Here is an 18,326-nt window from a genome sequence, read left to right as displayed (position 1 = left end):
CAATTAGAGCAAAAAATTTAAAACTTAACATATTTTAATAGAGATACTATTAAAGTTTCAAAACATTATTCATTTTAGTAGAGATACTCAGATAATATTAAAAATTATAAATTAAGTAGTATAATTGCCAAAAACAAATATGCATATATGAAAAATTTACTGCATGCAGTAATGCTTGGTTGATTTTATATCTATATATTTTAAGGGATAGTGGATATACCTAGAATATTCATATATATGGGATTGTGACAGCTAATATACATTTAGGTTAATCTTGTGGTATAACTTATAAATATAATTTTAAAGTATTTTAATAAATTTTCTTGGGATTTATTCTTTCTTTATTATGTAGTGTTTCTTGTGGAGAGCAAGGTTCCTGTTGAGATGATGATGCTAGCACCATCTACCTCATTCACAACTACCACTATTGTAATCCCCTATATTAGGGTTCTTTGATGATGTTCCAATCATGTATCACTGTAGTTTCCTTGCTACATTATTGATTGAGAAGAGTGATCCAAAGAATTTTACGTGCTAGCATTGTTCTGCAGATGTGCAGAGCTCATGGTAGCAATTGTAAACTCATGGATCTCATTCCCTTCTCTCAGGGATTTCTAGTTAAGTGGAAAGAACCAGGGCACCTTAATGAATGGCAAAATCAAGTATATATATTTGCAAGTTGGATTTCTCCTTGGACAACTTAGGATGCATTAGTGTTGAGGCAGAAATCTTTCTCCATTTCTGAGTTGCCTTGCTAAATAACTTTCAACAGAATATGCTATCTTGGCAGGCTGGCAGAATATGCTATGGAATGTGGTAGAACCCTAAACCATTTCCTTTGGCAGGATAGGTTTCCATCACTTGTCTTGCTTGTGTTATGTGGCATTTTGGCACAAGGGCAACATGGGGTGATGGCAGCCATAAGTGCTTGAATAAGCTTAGTGGAGAATAGCCCTAACCACAAATGCAAGCTCCAAGTTGGCCATTTTTGGTTAAGTAGATTAATTTGGCCATTTCCGGATACATTTGTCTGGGATCATCTGTCTTGTAACCTATACTAATCATGAATGCACAATAAATCCAATTTTTTCTATATCACCTTTTACAGTTTGGGTGTCCGGGGGGTCTCTGTATCTAGAAGACATGCTCTCTCACTTTTTTTGTCCAAAAGTATAAAGATAGATTTCTAAAAGAAAACAAGACTTGCACTGCCAATGTACTCAAGTACATATCCAAGCTGTGCATTAGAAGTGACTTCCAAAATACTAGACTCTAAAGAAAGTGCTCCATCTAATCACTTTCCATTGCCTCATGAATCTCATCATCCCATCCTTTCTTTGTGGGGGAGCTAGACAATGGATCAATTGGCACCATGAGCTTTACCTGTGACTAGCCCCGTCTGTTGCTGTTGTGGGTTCTGGATTTTGGCTGTGAGATACTCCTACGAGTGGGAGTCAGAACTGAGAGCACAAAACGATTATCCAATACCCATTTGTGCACGGCCAGGAAGGTGATGGAGAGACTCCTCATGACCTTGGTGTTGGGCATTAGTTTGTTTTGGATGAGACCCAAAACTACACTTTGTGTGCACTGCTTGTTCTTGCGATGCATGACAAAGAGGCTATTGATCCTGGCATGGGTGGCTATAAAGGGAGAGCACAACTTTGCTGCTGCTCAGCTTTGCTCTGTCTATGGATGCACTCTTGGTGAATACGTTGGCCATGGATTGTAGCGAGAAACTCTAGTTTTAGGATTTTTCCCATTGCTTCATACTTATCAGTGTGAGAAAATCTAGCACCCGCTGCCATGAAGTCGAATAGCTATAACATGCTATTCTGCTCTAGGATGGGCACCTAATGCTGGACTTCTTCAGTGATATCGTTCTCCTTCTCAGATCTCATCTTCTTTTGGGCGATCCATAGCTCAGGCGCTGGATCAGCTTTGCCAAGACTGCCAGCTTGATTGGATCTCAGCAGAAACCATACCCCTCAGATCCAGTGGCTCGTAAGAGATGCTCGTAATCTCTTGGTAAATCTTCCACTTTGTAATTCTGAGTTCACCTTCCATCATGGACTTTAGCATCACCAAAGTGTGAGGAAATGCCATTCCAGCCATCAAAGCTTCTACTTTGGCTGCTTGTCCCAGAGATCGACCAGGTGCTATTTTGTAGTCTACACATAGAGATCCAAATCTCTGGCAGGCCTTTCACAAAGGATGAAATGTACAAGATTGGACCAGCACGAATTGCTTGGATCCTTCACAGCGATTTGGGGAAGATAATTACTTTTGAGGCAAGGCTTTCGGAAGTGTTCTCTCTCTCTCTCTCTCTCTCTCTCCCACACAAGAGTTTGAAAGTGGCGGGAATTGGAGGATATTCCTGGTTCGTGGTTAGGGTTTAGGGCTATGGCGTGCACCAAGCCTACGCTTGTGCTAGACATTGACAACACGCTAGTGTATGGAAGGGCGACGAAGCGGCCGGGGCTGGATGAATTCCTGGCCAGAGTAAGCAAGCTCTACGAGATCGTCATCTTCACGTCCAGCAACCAGGAGCGCGCGGATCGGATCATCGACCACATTCTCAAAGTGAGCGTCGCACGCCGGCTCTATTGCAATTCCTGCGTCCGGGGCACCAAGCCCCTGGAGATTCTGGGGCAGGATTTGAGGAGAGTGGTGGCCATAGATGACAATCCGCTGGCGTTTGCGGGCAATGAGGAGAATGGCTTGGCGATCGTGCCTTTTTCGGAGTGGAGCATGGAGGAGGAAGAGCGCGAGAGGCATTTGATCAAGCTGCTGCCGCTGCTGGAAGGGATCGCGGGGCTGGAGGATTTGAGGCCGTCTCTCAAGCAGTGGAAGGAAGGAAAGTTCCAAGGAGATATAATTCCCTTGCTTGATGAAAACAACCACGACGTAGAAAAAGACTACATAAATCTCATATGATCTTGTATCCCTTGACAACCACGATGTAAGAAAAACTACACACCTGCGATTATACTTTCTGGAGCTTACTTGAATCTCATATGCTCTTGTTAGATTTGCTATGCTTTTTTAATCTACTTAAGACAATGTAGTCAAAGAGCTAGTTGAGATTAAAACGTTTATGACTTTCACTGATCGTTCTTGATCTCCTAAAACAAGAGTACTTTCAGTAACATGTTCGAGTTTGATCGGATTCGTCAACTTAAACATTGTTATACTATTGTTTCTTTGAAATCGTGCAGTGCAAATAGGACATGACGTTTTGTCTGTGATGTACTTCTTCCACCCTGAGCGAAAAAACAAACAAGGCCTCTGTGAATGGAATCTACCATCAAGCTTCAAAGTTTCAGATTATAACTTGAAGGAGCATAGGCTAAGTTTTGAAGCTTCTGCAATTGCCCAGACCCAGACTGTCTGATTCTTTTTCTCTCATTCATGGAACTCACTGACTGGACCCCCACCCAAAAAACTGCACAGCTGCATTGCAAAGAGGAGAGTTTCTTGGGAGGGAGCCCAGAGGGGTTTTTTTGGGAAAATGGAAGACAATTACTGACATCCCCATGTGGTTGCATTGTGGCAGTCAAGTGAACAGGTACCCCACATGGGCCAACATGGCCTCTCTCTCTTCTTTTTTTTCCACTTTTTATAAAACTTCAAAAAAACCAAAAGAGAAAAGGAACAAATTTCTTTTTTGACAGAGGAGAAATGTTCCTGATGTTGATGTGTGGATGAATAGATGGCATTGCAGCGGGGATGATTGGAGCTCTGCACAGCTGATCCAAAGATCTTCTTGTTCCTCAGTAGTTATTAGTTGAGATGGATGGAGAGTCACTTTCTTGCTGCATGGAAACAGTTTTGAGATTATGCCCAGTTGATCATGGGGCCAAGAAAGTTTTCAAAGACAAATGTGCTAGAGGACAATTGTCAATGTAGCAAAATGGCATCAAAGATGGCTTGCAGTTGAACAGCTTGGTGTTACATGGGTGTCAGCGACTTGAAAAGAGGGAAGGCGGGACCTTGGATACTGTAGCATCATGTGCTGACACACATCCCCAAACCAAACACCCAAGAAGAAAACCAAATAAACTAGCTAGGCAAGTTTGACAAAATCTGTAGTTGTTTAGCCCAGTCCTATATAAGCCTCACACATTTGCAGCAGTCCCTTCATTCATTCATTCGTTTGTTTGTGGAGGAGCAGCCTCCCTGTAGCTAAAGCTAGTTTTAAACGAGTGACCTTTCCAGTTTCCATGGCCAGCCTTTTTGCCTCTTTCAAGATCTTCATGGCACTCTTGCTAGGCAGAGTAGTCCATGGTGGTGGCTATGGAGGTGGTTGGACTGATGCCCATGCGACCTTTTATGGTGGATCCAATGCAGCAGGCACAATGGGTAAAAATCTTCAAATCCTTTCGCTCCAACATTTTAACATATTGGGTTTCTATTTGTTCCAGGTGGTGCCTGTGGCTATGGAAACTTGGTGAGTGCTGGATATGGCACCAACACAGCAGCATTGAGCACTGCTCTGTTTCAAGATGGGCTGAGCTGCGGAGCCTGCTTTGAAGTCAAGTGTGCAAGTGGCAGTGATCCCAAGTGGTGCCTCCCAGGCTCTGTGGTTGTCACAGCCACAAACTTCTGCCCTCCAAGTTCCCAACCCAGCAACGATGGGGGCTGGTGCAACTCCCCCCTCCAGCACTTTGACATGGCCCAGCCTGCATTTCTCAAGATTGCACAATACTCTGCTGGGATTGTCCCCATCTCCTACAGAAGGTAGAAATCCAGTCACCTCTGTTCCCATTCTGAGTATGTCGTCTGAACTTTGACACCCCATCCCCCTCACTGTCCAACATCTTGTCCACTGTTCTTTCAGAGCGTTTCCTGGAGCTTTTCTGAGACCCACCTTCACTTTCTGTCTGAACTCGGGAGCTGCTCACGTTTGGTGTCCAGAAAGCTTTTCTACCTTACTGTTTCTCTTGCCAGTCTCTTTAGAGTTTAGATTCTTTCAAACTGACTTGACTTCATCCATCTTTCTCTCTCTTGGATCTCTTCATTTTCCAAACTAAGAAAAGTTTCCTGGTTTTCTTGCAGAGTCTCTTGCTCTAGGAGTGGTGGCATCCGATTCACCATGAACGGCCACGCCTACTTCAACCTGGTGCTAATCACCAACGTTGGCGGTGCCGGGGACGTGCACGCCGTCTCCATCAAAGGCTCGGGCACCGACTGGATCCCCATGAGCCGCAACTGGGGCCAAAACTGGCAGAGCAACGCTCTCCTGGGCGGCCAGGCCCTCTCCTTCAAGGTCACAACCAGCGATGGCAAAACCACCATCGCCTACAACGTCGCCGGGGCAAACTGGGCGTATGGGCAGACGTTCGAGGGCGAGCAGTTCTAGTTTGCGGGTTAACTCTCGTGGTTCTCATGACATTGCGCGGCTCATGGAGGGGTTCTTTTGATTCTTTCGTAGTTTCTAAGATCAGGTGGGATAGGAAAGGTGGTAGAGTTGATGGCGAGGAGCGATTCTAGGGGGAGTTTCTCTTGACAACAGGATTGATGGGCGATTGAGTTTGCCATTGATTGGTTGGATTTCACAGCATGCAAGAGCTTTGCAAATGTGGAGCCTGCTGCTGCTAATGAGTTTTTAAAAGTTTAGGAGCAACGATCCGACGATTGAAGAAGATGGCCGTTTTGTACATATGATAAAAAATAAGCCCAGCTTGCGGAGGAATCTTAGAGGTGGTTTGCTTGAAAATTGCCCTCCTCAACGCACAAGCTCTTCAAAACTTGCAATAATCAAATTTGCACTTGAAAACAAGTTGTCAATGTAAATGCAGTGATCTTTTGAACTTCAAACCAGCTAAATGCGAAGGTCTCTTTCCGATCTTACGTCCAAGAATAGAAAAAACACTTGAAATCTTCCATATTCCTCACGGCCTTTCATCGTTTCAACAGATCCCAAAGCCATGTGTAGTGTCCCTTTATGTTTCACACGACCCATGACCAGAAAAACTCGCCACCCATTATTTCAAAGCCCATCGTGGGGCAACAAACAAGAACAACATGTGAGAAGCACAACCCGCTCCTCGATTTTAAAGCTGTCAGTTAGATACATTTGGACTGAAGCTCGCAAACTTTTAAAGAAAGCTTTTCTCTTTTGGTTTCGATGCAGTGCACAAGAGCTTCATAACGCTCGCCTCGTTTCCTTTTATCTTCTATTTTTCCCCGTGACTCTTTGCAAACTCCCGACAGCGTGATGGAGCTCGTCTGCTCGATTTGGACTTTGCAAACTGTTCCTCGAGCTTCTCTAGAATCTCTAAAATCTCTTCCAGCGGCGGGGAGGTTGGCCGTCGTTTCTTCATCTCATCCCCATCCTCAAATCTGCGCTAAAAACCCATCCTTTCTAGACCCTCTACGCTCTTAGTTTCCTCCATGGATGTAATGAAACTTTTACCTCCTCTTCCATCTTCCAGCATGTCTTCCATCTCTTCCATCTCTTTCCTTCGATCCCTGCAACACAGCCAGCCATAAGCACAGGACGAGAACCAGAAAAGCTCCAGAGAAAAACAACGTACTTTTCAATCAAACTGGGACCCTTCGAAGGTTTGTCCATACTGCCAGTCGGCGGGAGCCACGTCCATGGAGACCACGCTTTTGCCATCGCTCGTGGTGACTCTGAACGAGAGGCTCTGCCCCTGGAACTGACCATTGCTCTGCCAGTTTTGTCCCCAGTTCCGGCTCATGTCTTGCCAACCGGTGCCGGAGCCTTTGATGGACACGGCGTGCACGTCGCCTGCTCCGCCAACGTTGCTGATGAGCACCAGATTGAAATACGTGTGGCCGTTCATTGTGAAGTGGATTCCTCCCTTCTTGACGCAGCTGACTCTGTTATCCACCAAACGAGAAAAAGTTATGAGCGGCTTTTAAAGGCTTTCGACTTTACCTTCTGTATTGGACGGGAACAATGCCTCCCCTGTAGATGCCAATTTGCTCCCACGCAGGCTGCGCCATGTCGAAGTGTTCCAGTGGAGGGTTGCACCATCCTCCGTTGTTGTTTGCGAGAGCGTAGTTTGGAGGGCAGAAGTTGGTTGCAGTGACAACAACGGAAGTCCCGGCAATGCACCATCTTGGATCGGCAGCACTGTCACACCGGATCTCAAAGCACGCACCACAGCTCAATCCAGAGTTGAACAAAGCAGTGCTCAGTGCGGCATTGTTGTTGCCGTATCCTTGGCTGTACAAATTACCATAACCACAAGCTCCACCTACAAACAAAAGAAGAACATCACACATATATTATAACTCTTCACTGTAGAAAACTTCACGCATTACGTACCCATTGTCCCTGCTGCATCGCTTCCCCCATAGAAAGTTGCATGAGCGCTTGTCCACCCTTGTCCCTGAGCGAACTGGAACAGCGTACAGTGGAGAAGAAATCCAAGAGCAGCGAGAACTGGCGACCTGGAATACCATGAATTCATCATGTCGTTAGCCGACAGGGAAGAGAAAACAAGCTTTACAACAATCCTCTCTCACTCACATTGTGTCGAAAGAACCGCGAGAGAGAAGAGAGAGAAGAGCTAGCTTAGCTTCACCTTTGAGCTGTAAGAGTGTTCGTATAGCCATTGTCCTTAAATACAAAGAACAGATCCACAGTGAATTGATTGAGACCTGACATCAGATCAAATGGGTGGAGAGAGGTAGTTAGTCGACACCAAAGACCCAGTATAAGCAGCTACCAAACAATACCATGAAAACAGAACGAATCAATTCACTACGAAAAAAAAAAGCCTGGAAAAGAATAACAAAAGCCACAGCAAGCAAACCAAAAGCCCAACAAGGAAAACATCACCGAATCACCATTCCCTGCGACACCACAGCTTTAATGGCAAACGGTGGTAAAGTTCACGCAACCGGTGGTACCACGGTGGAGTATCATACAAATCCAGCGAGTTGTGCCTGAGGATCAAAAGAGATCACGCTCAGACAATGAAAGAAACGGCAAGATCGCAAGGATAAAATAGAGCTAAAACAAAACAAACCGCGCAAACTGCCAACGATTGTCTAACTAATGAAGCGAATCTGATGGCAGTACCTTAAAGACACCCTCCACATGACTCTTCCTAACTCGCACGCAGCTGACGTCTTCTCCATGTGACCACCAGAATGTGTGTACTTTCGTGCTCCACTCTTTTTTTCTCTTCTTCTAGTAGCAGCATAATCGCCGATCCTGCCGTGTTGAATGGCCGACTAGTGTTTGCGAGCGCTTTGCTTTGCAGACAAGCTTAGTGCCGCAGAGCTTTTGGCTCCGCTTAGCAGTGAAGCTCACTTCACTCCTCACGGGGCCAAAAGGACCACGGCACTAGTTCGTGCTCAGCTCAAGCGTTTCGCTCGCCAAGTTTGTTCGTATGATCTGATCCATCAATGTAGCTAAGGAACGCAACAAAACAATCAGTAGATAACTTGAAACAGCCAGACACAGACCTGTTACGTTCACGCTTGAGACTTGTTCACGTTCAGTTCGTATATAAACAAGCCCTCCACGCAGTTTGTGCGTGCCAAGTTTCCCCCGTACCAAATATAAGCACAGTACTCTCTCTTTTACGTGCAAACGCGCGGCTTTCTTCTGATCACTACAGGGAACGGTTTTGTCAGTCGATAAAATTAAAAAGTAGTGTGCGAGAAGCCATACCTCTCTTTCGAATCAAGAAGCATATCCCTTTGACTTTGACTGAATATTCGTTTAACAGTAGTCAAGTACAAAAAAGGATTGGTCCCTGGGATTTTACCGCAAAGCATCATCTCATCGCGGCGTTGCAAAATGATCGGATAGATATCACTTCGTTCGCATCTGATATCTCTTCCCAGGATTAAAAACGAGAGAGCGATTCGAGTATATAGAAAGGAAGAACCAGCCCCTGTAGCACTCCGTTAGACCGCCGAGAACTTAGCACGAGATCATACTTACCACCGGTTTCCATTTTTTTTTACAAGATACGATGAGAAGGTAATCACTGCCGTCGATGCTGCTGCCAAGTTTGCTGGATAATGGTCGACGGGTATGGCGGAGGCGGCGAGCTCGGAGGCCGAGGAGGAGATGGCGGTGGCATCGCTGGTAGCGGCGGGGGCGATGGTGGTGGCGACGTTGGTAGCGGCGCAAGCCTCTCTACGCCTCTTTTCACCACGAGGGTCCTACCGTTTTGGGGCTCTGGCGCTTCCTCCATAGCCACCTTGAGCTTATGGTCTTTCACCGGAGACACATCCATTCCCATCTCCATCTCCATCTCCATCTCCATCTCTTCGTCCTCCTCGTCGTCCCTCCGGACGAGAAATCCAGGGAGCTGAAAGCTTGTGTTGCTACAAGCCCACAAGGAAACGTCAGCCATGCCTCGGGAGTGTGAGGGAGAAACGCTTGTGAGCCATACCTGCCGTACTCGTCCACAAGCATGTCACTGCCCATCTCACGCATGGGATCGTGGAATGCACGGTCGTGACGCTGGTACTGCCGCTGTGTGGTGTTGAGACCCGCTTCCATGCCGAGCCTGGCGATGGTGTCCTTGAGGAGAGTTTCTTTCATGATGTTCCTCTTCACCCACAAGTTCACCACCTGATGGAAACGAATCAAGCCACGGTGGAAAGAAAGCACACGAAGTTTACCTTCACACACTGCTGGCGATTTTCCGAGGGGCTGTTTGGAGGAGCGACGGCAGTCAGGAAACGAGCAAGACAGCCTTCCACGATAGAAGCATAATCCGGTCCACCTGGAGACCATCACGGAGTCAGAATCTTGTAAAACTCTGACAACAAACTTCCACCTTTGTGATGATGATACTGCGCCATGGAATCCACCAAGAACAACAAATCTACGCGCTTCTTGTGTTCGCGTTCCCTCTTAAGTTTGCGCATTATAGCATCCATGACCTGTTGGTAAAACCGTCCGTCAGCCATGGAACGTAAAACCAAGACCATACCTGTTTGGCGATTCCTTTGTTTGCGCAATCCATCGCAAAGAGCGTAGTTTTTTGAATGCTCTCTTTGGCTCGCGTGAGCGTTTCAAGCATCCCCTGGAAAGTCTCCAGCGCTATTCCTTTCTCCCTTTCCTTGAGTTTCTTAGCGTCGCTTCCATGCTTCTCTTTCTCGGCGGGACTTGTATTGTCCGGTGTAGGTTCCTTGAAAACAGGCGAGTCCGATTGCGTTTGCTGCTTTGATTCAGCCGCTGCTTTCAGAAACTTCATGGATGCCGACGCCGTTTCCTCTTTCAGGGCTAGGCGACGCTGCTTCAATTCTTTCGCAGCTTCGTAACTGTGAATTAGCAAAAACCAGTCAGAACAAGGGTTGTAGAATGTGACAAAAACTGTACTTACGCTTCACGAACTTTGTTTGAACCTCCACCGTCAAGAAGCCTCGAAACCGGAGTAGAGATTGCCTCCAACGTATTATTCAGGGCCTCGGGCTCCACATGAAGAGTCTTCAGGGGCTTTTTAGCATCTTCCACCTCAGGTCTTTTGCCGTCGCTAGATTCTTTGGAAGTAGACACTTTCGCCTCCTTCTTCTTTGAATCATTGGACTGAGACCTGAACAGGTTCGGCCGATCCTTGATCTTCACATCGTTCCACTTTTCCTTCTCCTTGTCCTTCAATCCTTCTTTCAGCTTCTCCTTCTTTCCTTCTTTCAGCGTCTCCTTTTTCCCTTCCTTCAGCTGCTCCTTCAAAATGTCCTGCTTCTCCGTCGTCTCCTTCGAGGCCTTGTTCTTCTTCGCCTGCTTTGTATCCTTAATGTCAGCATCACTCGATCTCTTCAGGGCTTTCTTTTCGACCTTTTTCTTTTCGCTGTCCTGAGTTCTTTTACGCTCGCTCGATAAACCATTTGCATCGCCCGACTCCTTCTTTGAGTCATCGGACTGACACTTTAACAGCTTCTTGGTCTGCTTCACGTTTTTCAGCTTCCCTTCCTTTGACTGCTCCTTGGAAGTGCCCTGTTTTTCTTCCCTTAGCTTCTCTTTCAGGTTGCGCTGCTTTCCTTCCTTCGGTTTCTTCGCGACTTTGCCCTCCTGCGCCAGCTTTGTATCCTCACCATCATCCGGCCTCGGCCTCTTGAGTTTTTTCTTCTCAGCACCTATGGCCTCCTTCTTCTCAGTGTCCTCGTTCCCACCCGAAGCCTCACCATCTACCTTCTTCTTCCTTCTCTCGAACACCTTCATCGGCTTTTTCCTCCTCTCGAACGTCCGCAAGATCTTTGGCTTGGTCGGGTCGCCTGCAGCCTCCATCGGCATTTCCTCCTGGCTCCCAGCGACTTCTAGATCGTCCTGGAGCTTTTTCTCTCCCTCATTTCGATCATCCTCGATCTTCTTCTCTTGCTCGTCCTGGATCTTTTTCTCTCCCTCATTTCGATCATCCTCGATCTTCTTCTCTTGCTCGTCCTGGATCTTTTTCTCTCTCTCACTTCGATCATCCTCGACCTTCCCCTCTTCCTCCTGGATCTTTTTCTCTCCCTCATCCTCGAGCTTCTTCTCTTCCTGGATCTTTTTCTCCCTCTCATCCTCGAGCTTCTTCTCTTCCCTTCCATCGTCCTGGATGTTTTTCTCTCCCTCATTCAAATCATCCTCGACCTTCTCTCCATGAAACCTCCTTTCTCCCTCCTTTTGATCAATTCCAGGATCATCTACCCTCCTCACTACCTCGACATTCTTGTCCTCCTCAGCGTCGCTGGCACCAGGAGCTACCGAGGCGCGCTCCAAATCAAGCTGCTCATCCTTGCGAACATCATCCCTCCTAGAATCTAGCCCTACACCTTCTTGTTCCACCCGAGAACTAGGATCCTCCCGAGAATCAGCTAGAAACTCACAATTGCGATCGCGATCCGCGTGAGGACGCGCCGAGGCCTCCGCCTTGAGCTCCGCCATCGCTCCGCGAAGCCCTAACCCTATTCCACGCGCAACGGCTGGGATCTATTCAAGAATCATGACAGGAATATACCCTTCCTGCCCACTGCATGTAATGCTTGCATGGAAAACGATGAGGCGCTCGAGGGCGTATTTTTAAGGGCCATCGATCGGCCATTCCATCCAAGCAGCGCCTTCGTCTTCCTCTCCCAGGGTAAGCATTCTTTCTTGCGATCTTGGCCCGGATTCTTGCATCGATCGAGCTATCCTCTTTGATCGACGTGGATTCTTGCACTATCGATCTTTCTTCCCGGCTCCTCTTTGATTCGTGGTTCCCTTCTCGATTTTGGACGATATTTCGTGGATTTTCTTGTGTTCTTGCTCGTTCGTCGATAGTTTTCTCTAAAATCTCTCTACAGATTCACACAATGGCTCGAAAATCGCTGATCCTGTGCGCGCTAGCCCTGCTTATCGTCTCATCCAGCGCGAGTGAACACGATCGCCATGAGCGCCACGACCGTGGCGACGAAGAAGGCGACCATCACAAGCAAGCGACCAGTCCTTTCGTGCTCAAGGAACCCGTACAGGTGGTGAGTACGGAAGCCGGGGATATCCAAGTTCTTCCCGGTCCCAAAGAGCTGGGAGCCCTTGCAGAGAACCACATTGGTCTCAGCATCATCACCATCGAGCCCAAAGGTCTTTTGCTTCCACAGTACCTCGATGCCTCTTGCGTGCTTTACGTCCACAAAGGCAAGCTAAGCTTCTCTCTTCTCTCTTTTGGATTTCGATTTGTTTCCTCTAAATACTTTCTATCAATCCAGGACGGATGACTTTGGGATGGGCCGAGCAAGACTACCTTAACCGGCAGGATTTGGAGACTGGAGATATCTACGCTCTACCGGGTGGTTTCGTGTTCTACGTCCTCAACACCGACGAGGGACAGAGGCTGCGTCTGTATGGGATGTGTGACACATCCGAGAGCCTCGATGCTGGACACTTCCAATCGTTTTTCGTTGGTGGTGGAGTTGATCCTCGAACGATTCTCTCGGGATTTCATAAGGAGGCCGTCGCTGCTGCTTTGAAGGTAAGCATATCAACTTTTGCTCGTTCCTTCTCTTACATGAATACCTTTGATTCCCGTAGGTGGCTCCCGAGGATGTTTCAGAGATCCTGGGCTCCCAAACCGAAGGTCCCATTGTCTACACATCACGGGCTGGATATGATTTCTTGAAGGGAGACTCGGCCGCTTCAAATGCTCGTCGTGACGCGCCCAAGCCGTTCAACTTGCTCAAGAAAGCTCCCGACTTTAAGAACGAGAACGGCTGGACGATCGCTGTCCATGGCGCGGAATTCAGTCCCTTGAAAGAGGCGGACGTCGGAGTTTTCGCAGTCAGCTTGAAGCCAGTAAGTTCCAACATCTGTGATCTCTATTGCCAGGAAACTAAACTTTGTGGTTTTGCCAGGGAGCTATGCTCGCACCGCACTGGAATCCCAGAGCTGCCGAGGTAGCCTTCATCACCAAGGGCAACGGAAGGATCCAAGTCTCATACCCGAATGGAACCAACGCGCTCGACAAGGAACTGGACGAGAGCAAGGTGGTGTTCGTCCCTCGCTACTTCCCGATGTGCCAAATCGCTTCCCGGAATGGTGATTTCGAGTTCGTTGGATTCAGCACATCGTCTCGGCGGAACCGTCCACAGTTCTTGGCAGGTCTGGTAGTGTTTCACGTAGTTCTTGGCCTCAAAAGATCGTTCTTATCTTTCGCAGGATCCAACTCCGTGTTTAAGGCTTTCAGCAAGGACATCATGTCCAAGACTTTCAACGTCGACGCGAAGCGCTTGGAAGCCGTGCTCGATAACCAGCGCGACGCGGTGATCCTGCCTGGTTTCATCGAGGAAGATGGCAAGCGGAGCTCTGCAATGTAAAAAGTTTTGTGTGAATCAATCAAAGTGAGAACTTTTCCAAGCCTTTTTTGCGCGTCCCTTGTGAGATCAGTAGAGACCGCGTTTGATGTGATGAATCAAGTGTGATCGATCGCAATCACACGGAATTTTCACAACTTGAGAAAGCGCTGTAGTTCTGACCATTGAGCTACACGCAAGTGACGTCTTCGTTTTGTTCGCGTTTTTTAGTTCGTTGTCTCAGGTTCTTCATATAACTCTCGAGTTTTGTAATGGAGTTTCATAGCTTCTTTGTCATGTTTCTTTCCGATCCATCATGGTTCTCTTCGTGGTTCTCACGATTGTTGCGGGATTGCTCGTCTGTCCATGGTACATTCGCCGGAGGCTCCGCTACCTCTATCACTACTTCTTTGGCGATGGCGATAGCGAAGACATCATAACGATCAGGAGAAGTGATCTCTTCAAGCTCGTCCACGAGGAAAAACGCTCATGGTCCAATGTAGCTTCGATTGTTTTGCTCCTGCTAGTGGCCTCTCTTCTCGGAGAGTATTGTTATTCCTGGATTGTTGGAGAGCGTTTGCATCGGAGGGAGCTGCTGCTGCTGGCACTCTTTTCGTTGGTGCTGCTGCTCTGGATCCAGGATTCGGACATTGTCAAGGATCTGGGAAACTTTCTCGATCTGGCTTGTAAAATTCTAGACACTGTTGGTCGATTCTGGCCGGCGTAGTAATTCGAAACAGTTGATACGTTCCAATTTCGGCTGACAGGAAAAGAATGTAAAAAGACAACCAAACTTACAAAAACAAAGCTTTACCGACTTTTTAAAGAGTCTCCAGCAACTTGCCCCGGCTTCAGGGCCAGCGTGATGCGTCGGCGTGATGGCAATACAAGAATATGTCGAGCTCCGTCAGTCAAAACTACAGCTTTGGAAGGAAACCTGAATGAGCAGAGCTTGGAATAAGTAAGACATGAATGAAGGTACCTCTCCGTCTCCGTTAACTCCCATGGTGCTACTGATGATTGTTCTTGGTTTCTTGATCTTTCGATGGTACGTCGAGAGCTAGGAAAAAGAAGAAAAGAAATAGTTGGTTGATGAATCCTGTTGGCGCTTATTCTTCTTGTTCAATACTTAAATCGTGATTCACAGTCAGAATCAAGCGACACTGAATTCTATCGCTGCTAGTATTGGTTTTGTTGCTGCTTTGGCTCAGGGACAAAGACGCTTTCGAACTGCTCGGTAACCTTGTCGAAGGAATAAGTGACATGGTAGAAGCGTTTGCCAAATTGTTCTAGCTGCGAACAAGCAAGATCGTGAGCACCCGGAAAAACATTTGATTCAGAGCGCATACCATAATCCAAAGTCCGATTCTCTCTCAAAGTTGAGGTCATACTTTCAGTTTCTAGTTAGGTAGGTAACCAGATAATGGCGCAGAAGGTTTAGGAATAGATTTGATGTCCACTTCTCTTACCTCGCCAGGTGCAAAACTAAGCTGGCTGTGCCTGTATAATTAAAAACGTGAAAACGATTCTACACAAGAAGAAAGAAGTCACCTGCGAAGATCCAAGCCATATAGACCAGCTTGAAGAACAGAGAGATTGTCGGAATCAGGCGAAACGATGACAATGCTCTCACCAGCGTACTGCGTCTCAAGAATGGACATGAGCTGAGTGACGCGCACAAACACGTCAGCGACACTCTCGTTGGGAGTTCCATTTGTGTTTGGCGGAGGTCGTGATTGAAGCGACACGACGTCGGTCTCATAAACCTTGTGGAACCAGTATTGAAAAGTGGCTAAGAAAAATCACTAGCTTACCTCGTTCACAGCATCCAGAGTTTTACCCTCGTATGCTCCGAGTCCTCGAGCGTCCAAAAAGCTATACTCTGGGACAATTCGACTGAAAAAAAAAAGAAGGACAGAAGCGGTCACAAAACAAGAACAAGGAAGAACATAGGAAAAAGATATGCACCTACGTGATATGTCGTTGACATACGCGATTAATTCCGCGGCTTGATAAGATCTCTGAGTGATAGAAGGCCAAATCCAGCAACTATCTTTGCATGCTCCCAAGTTCTTGAGCTTCACAGCAGCTTGCACTACTTGCTTCTTTCCAGCTTCGGACAAGCCATTCTCTAGCGAAGTTTTAGAGACTGGATTGGTATTGATAATTCCACTGGTCTCATACTCCGATTCTCCAGCTCGCACTAGAAAATATCTGATAAGAGGACAAAATTCGTAAAGAGAAGAAGAGATTTTCATCTAGTACTTGCCTGTTCTTTAATCTTGTGGGAGGCATTTGGAAAAGTCCACTGGCGAACGCCGGCGCAGCAAACGATGGCGATGTGAAGAAACGAACGTCCGCGGGCGGAGCGACAAAGACAAGCCCTGAAATCGCTAGCGCCGCAGCCAATCTCTGCGAGTACCTCTTAATCACTGCCAGATTTAAGAATTCATCCCTGTGTTGCGCGATATCGCGCCTTCGTGGACATCCGACGCCACAGCAGCGCGCCATCGCCATCGCCATAGCCATTTGGGAAGAACCCTATTAGCAATGGGCGGGCTATTCAAATCAAACCACTGAGATACTGCCACGTCGCTTGGGTTTTGTGGAAATTATTGTGCCAGCTATTGGGAGATCCTTCAATGTTGGAGCCCACTCGCGCTAGCGCTGGATTGGAAGATCGATTCAAGACCCTAATCGCTGCCAGGTAGAGTGTTGATGAATCGATCGTCTTTTCTATCCCGCTTGGTTTGGCGCAGATCAACTTGGACAAGAAATTTCTTCTCTTAAAGGCTTGACAGGGACCCCAGTATCAAGCATTGAATCGAGGAAATGCTATCACTGTATGCCGTGCCTAGTACACTACATGTGATCCGCAATGGAAGAGCCTCGCGATCTTTGGTCGCAGCGTTGATCCACTGGCGCCCATGGGCAAACTTTGGTTTTAACTCCACAAGCTCACAAGCTAAAGCTACTGGCAAGTTATAACGTTTTTTTGTCATATGAGCTTTGTCCATGATGTAACGATTCATTTGCTTCTTTTATGCAGGTGGATTGATGGTCTCTGTCCATAACACCGCTTTAAGAGAGGCTCGCCAAGAGGGATCTAGAGAAGGAGCACCACCATGCAGAAGCTTTTGGCTCTGAGCTTGATCGTCCTTCTCGCTGCCGCAGAAACTTCACACGCGAAACACAGAAATGGTGGTCGTGGTGGTCGTGGTGGTCGCGGTGCAAAGGCGATCTTTATCTTTGGTGACTCGCTGGTGGATTCCGGGAACAACAACTACCTGAATTCTCTGGCGAAGGCAAACTTTGCTCCCAATGGCGAGGACTGGCCAAATCATCTCGGGACTGGGAGATTTTGCAATGGCCGGCTAGTGGCAGACTACATAAGTAAGCGTTTTCTGATGCTCTCCGGATCCGAATGACCTTTTTGCAGGTGAATACATGGGGACCGAGCCGGTGCTGCCTATTCTAGATCCAAAGAACACTGGAAGGAACCTTCTCAGGGGAGCAAACTTTGCTTCTGCAGGCTCCGGGATTCTGGATGATACAGGAGCGATGTTTGTAAGTTAAAATGCGTCCACAGCTCAAGGATGTGATGGAGACTCTTCTTTCCAGGTTCAACGCTTGCGAGTTTCTGAGCAATACAACTTGTTCAGGCGGTACAAGGGCCAATTAGCGTCGTTCGTAGGAGGACGAGCAGCAGATAGGATTGTGGCAGCCGGCCTGTACTCTTTCACAATTGGAGGAAACGACTACATCAACAATTATCTTCAGCCTCTTTCAGCCAGAGCAAGGCAGTACACACCCCCGCAGTACAACACTCTCCTCGTCTCAACTTTCAAGCAACAACTCAAGGCAAGATCCACTCGAGTTTCTAGCCGGAAGTGATGAATTGAAACAACAGGATCTGTACAACATGGGAGCTCGCAAGATATCCGTCGGCAACATGGGTCCAGTAGGCTGCATCCCCTCTCAAATAACTCAAAGAGGTGTCAACGGGCAATGCGTCCAGAACCTGAACGAGTACGCGAGGGACTACAACTCCAAATTGAAACCAATGCTTGACGAACTCAACAGAGAACTGAGAGGAGCTCTCTTTGTATATGTCAACGCATACGACATTCTTTCAGACTTGGTCTCCAATCCAGGCAAAAACGGTATGTATCAGGACCTTTCGTTTTTCGTTTTCCTTTTCCTGTTTTGAAGTTTGCTCACACGCTCAAGCTGGACCCAGGCTTTACAGTATCCAACTCAGCGTGCTGTGGTCAAGGCAACTACAATGGCCTCTTTATCTGCACTGCGTTCTCTACCATCTGCAACGACCGAACCAAGTACGTATTTTGGGATCCTTACCATCCCACCGAAAAGGCAAACATTCTCATTGCTCAGCAAACTCTGTTTGGTGGTACTAATGTCATAAGCCCGATGAATCTCAGGCAGCTACTAGCTCTTCCATGACGCAACCAAACTCGGTTTGCTCGGTGTATTCAATAATCTTCACGTGAATTCAAGGCCTTGAGTTAGTTCCGGGTGAACAATGACGGTGGTTGGTCACGTATGCCAAATGACGATGG

The 18,326-nt window shown here is 47.3% G+C and overlaps 6 protein-coding genes and 1 pseudogene across 8 annotated transcripts; 4 read left to right on the top strand and 3 right to left on the bottom strand.

The window, feature by feature from the left end:
- The first annotated feature begins 2,403 nt into the window (after positions 1 to 2,403).
- LOC9638199 (CTD small phosphatase-like protein 2) lies at positions 2,404 to 2,937 on the top strand. Its single transcript, XM_002975033.1, has one exon. The coding sequence runs from the start codon at positions 2,404 to 2,406 to the stop codon at positions 2,935 to 2,937; it is 534 nt and encodes a 177-aa protein (XP_002975079.1).
- Positions 2,938 to 4,137: 1,200 nt separating this feature from the next.
- LOC9637693 lies at positions 4,138 to 5,820 on the top strand (annotated as a pseudogene).
- Positions 5,821 to 6,021: 201 nt separating this feature from the next.
- LOC9637692 (expansin-A10) lies at positions 6,022 to 8,241 on the bottom strand. Of its 3 annotated transcripts, XM_024679785.1 has the most exons (6): positions 8,060 to 8,241; positions 7,505 to 7,635; positions 7,301 to 7,425; positions 6,908 to 7,229; positions 6,540 to 6,849; positions 6,022 to 6,474 (listed from the first exon to the last, which is right to left on the bottom strand). In XM_024679785.1, exons 2-5 carry the CDS (start codon positions 7,588 to 7,590, stop codon positions 6,543 to 6,545), a joined length of 840 nt encoding a protein of 279 aa, XP_024535553.1. In that variant the 5' UTR covers positions 7,591 to 7,635; positions 8,060 to 8,241; the 3' UTR covers positions 6,022 to 6,474; positions 6,540 to 6,542. The 3 variants fall into 3 exon arrangements, with proteins under 3 accessions (XP_024535553.1, XP_002974898.2, XP_024535554.1); XM_002974852.2 differs by lacking the exon at positions 8,060 to 8,241 and having other exon boundaries at positions 7,505 to 7,775; XM_024679786.1 differs by lacking the exon at positions 8,060 to 8,241 and having other exon boundaries at positions 7,560 to 7,775.
- Positions 8,242 to 8,661: 420 nt separating this feature from the next.
- LOC9638198 (ENHANCER OF AG-4 protein 2) lies at positions 8,662 to 11,866 on the bottom strand. Its single transcript, XM_002974851.2, has 7 exons — positions 10,329 to 11,866; positions 9,936 to 10,266; positions 9,780 to 9,885; positions 9,622 to 9,725; positions 9,390 to 9,571; positions 8,933 to 9,321; positions 8,662 to 8,882 (listed from the first exon to the last, which is right to left on the bottom strand). Exons 1-6 carry the CDS (start codon positions 11,864 to 11,866, stop codon positions 8,976 to 8,978), a joined length of 2,607 nt encoding a protein of 868 aa, XP_002974897.1. The 3' UTR covers positions 8,662 to 8,882; positions 8,933 to 8,975.
- Positions 11,867 to 12,038: 172 nt separating this feature from the next.
- LOC9637691 (vicilin-like seed storage protein At2g28490) lies at positions 12,039 to 13,813 on the top strand. Its single transcript, XM_024680118.1, has 6 exons — positions 12,039 to 12,059; positions 12,265 to 12,595; positions 12,667 to 12,929; positions 12,989 to 13,249; positions 13,309 to 13,555; positions 13,613 to 13,813. Exons 2-6 carry the CDS (start codon positions 12,274 to 12,276, stop codon positions 13,768 to 13,770), a joined length of 1,251 nt encoding a protein of 416 aa, XP_024535886.1. The 5' UTR covers positions 12,039 to 12,059; positions 12,265 to 12,273; the 3' UTR covers positions 13,771 to 13,813.
- Positions 13,766 to 16,267, bottom strand: LOC9638197. Its single transcript, XM_002974850.2, has 8 exons — positions 16,016 to 16,267; positions 15,715 to 15,960; positions 15,561 to 15,642; positions 15,298 to 15,512; positions 15,096 to 15,246; positions 14,729 to 15,039; positions 14,565 to 14,683; positions 13,766 to 14,506 (listed from the first exon to the last, which is right to left on the bottom strand). The coding sequence occupies exons 1-5, from the start codon at positions 16,261 to 16,263 to the stop codon at positions 15,147 to 15,149; spliced, it is 891 nt and encodes a 296-aa protein (XP_002974896.2). The 5' UTR covers positions 16,264 to 16,267; the 3' UTR covers positions 13,766 to 14,506; positions 14,565 to 14,683; positions 14,729 to 15,039; positions 15,096 to 15,146.
- Positions 16,268 to 16,856: 589 nt separating this feature from the next.
- LOC9638196 (GDSL esterase/lipase At4g28780) lies at positions 16,857 to 18,285 on the top strand. The gene is made up of 5 exons (XM_002975030.2): positions 16,857 to 17,139; positions 17,186 to 17,313; positions 17,368 to 17,607; positions 17,657 to 17,909; positions 17,987 to 18,285. The coding sequence occupies exons 1-5, from the start codon at positions 16,872 to 16,874 to the stop codon at positions 18,208 to 18,210; spliced, it is 1,113 nt and encodes a 370-aa protein (XP_002975076.1). The 5' UTR covers positions 16,857 to 16,871; the 3' UTR covers positions 18,211 to 18,285.
- The last annotated feature ends 41 nt before the right edge of the window (positions 18,286 to 18,326 follow it).

The sequence above is a fragment of the Selaginella moellendorffii genome, unplaced genomic scaffold, assembly GCF_000143415.4.
Source record: "Selaginella moellendorffii unplaced genomic scaffold, v1.0 SELMOscaffold_26, whole genome shotgun sequence".
NCBI lineage: Eukaryota > Viridiplantae > Streptophyta > Lycopodiopsida > Selaginellales > Selaginellaceae > Selaginella > Selaginella moellendorffii.
Note: the sequence above shows the minus strand (reverse complement) of the source record. Positions and strands in the feature narration are given on the sequence as shown.

Bases quoted from the DNA above. Each gene is read 5' to 3' on its own strand.
- LOC9638198 (XM_002974851.2), bottom strand. From the start codon at position 11,866: ATGGCGGAGCTCAAGGCGGAGGCCTCGGCGCGTCCTCACGCGGATCGC. The intron at 10,267-10,328 runs GTAAGTACAGTT...GCTAATTCACAG, and splicing joins TCAAACAAAGTTCGTGAAGC to TTACGAAGCTGCGAAAGAAT. The intron at 9,322-9,389 runs GTATGGCTCACA...GTGGGCTTGTAG, and splicing joins CTTGTGGACGAGTACGGCAG to CAACACAAGCTTTCAGCTCC.
- LOC9637691 (XM_024680118.1), top strand. From the start codon at position 12,274: ATGGCTCGAAAATCGCTGATCCTGTGCGCGCTAGCCCTGCTTATCGTC. The intron at 12,930-12,988 runs GTAAGCATATCA...TGATTCCCGTAG, and splicing joins CCGTCGCTGCTGCTTTGAAG to GTGGCTCCCGAGGATGTTTC. The intron at 13,250-13,308 runs GTAAGTTCCAAC...TGGTTTTGCCAG, and splicing joins TCGCAGTCAGCTTGAAGCCA to GGAGCTATGCTCGCACCGCA.
- LOC9638199 (XM_002975033.1), top strand. From the start codon at position 2,404: ATGGCGTGCACCAAGCCTACGCTTGTGCTAGACATTGACAACACGCTA.
- LOC9638196 (XM_002975030.2), top strand. From the start codon at position 16,872: ATGCAGAAGCTTTTGGCTCTGAGCTTGATCGTCCTTCTCGCTGCCGCA. The intron at 17,140-17,185 runs GTAAGCGTTTTC...ACCTTTTTGCAG, and splicing joins GCTAGTGGCAGACTACATAA to GTGAATACATGGGGACCGAG. The intron at 17,608-17,656 runs GCAAGATCCACT...TTGAAACAACAG, and splicing joins CTTTCAAGCAACAACTCAAG to GATCTGTACAACATGGGAGC.
- LOC9637692 (XM_024679785.1), bottom strand. From the start codon at position 7,590: ATGGCTATACGAACACTCTTACAGCTCAAAGGTGAAGCTAAGCTAGCT. The intron at 7,230-7,300 runs GTACGTAATGCG...TTTTGTTTGTAG, and splicing joins CGATGCAGCAGGGACAATGG to GTGGAGCTTGTGGTTATGGT. The intron at 6,850-6,907 runs GTAAAGTCGAAA...GGTGGATAACAG, and splicing joins GTTCCCGTCCAATACAGAAG to AGTCAGCTGCGTCAAGAAGG.
- LOC9638197 (XM_002974850.2), bottom strand. From the start codon at position 16,263: ATGGCGATGGCGCGCTGCTGTGGCGTCGGATGTCCACGAAGGCGCGAT. The intron at 15,643-15,714 runs GTGCATATCTTT...TTTTTTTTTCAG, and splicing joins GTCAACGACATATCACGTAG to TCGAATTGTCCCAGAGTATA. The intron at 15,513-15,560 runs GTAAGCTAGTGA...TGGTTCCACAAG, and splicing joins CTCTGGATGCTGTGAACGAG to GTTTATGAGACCGACGTCGT.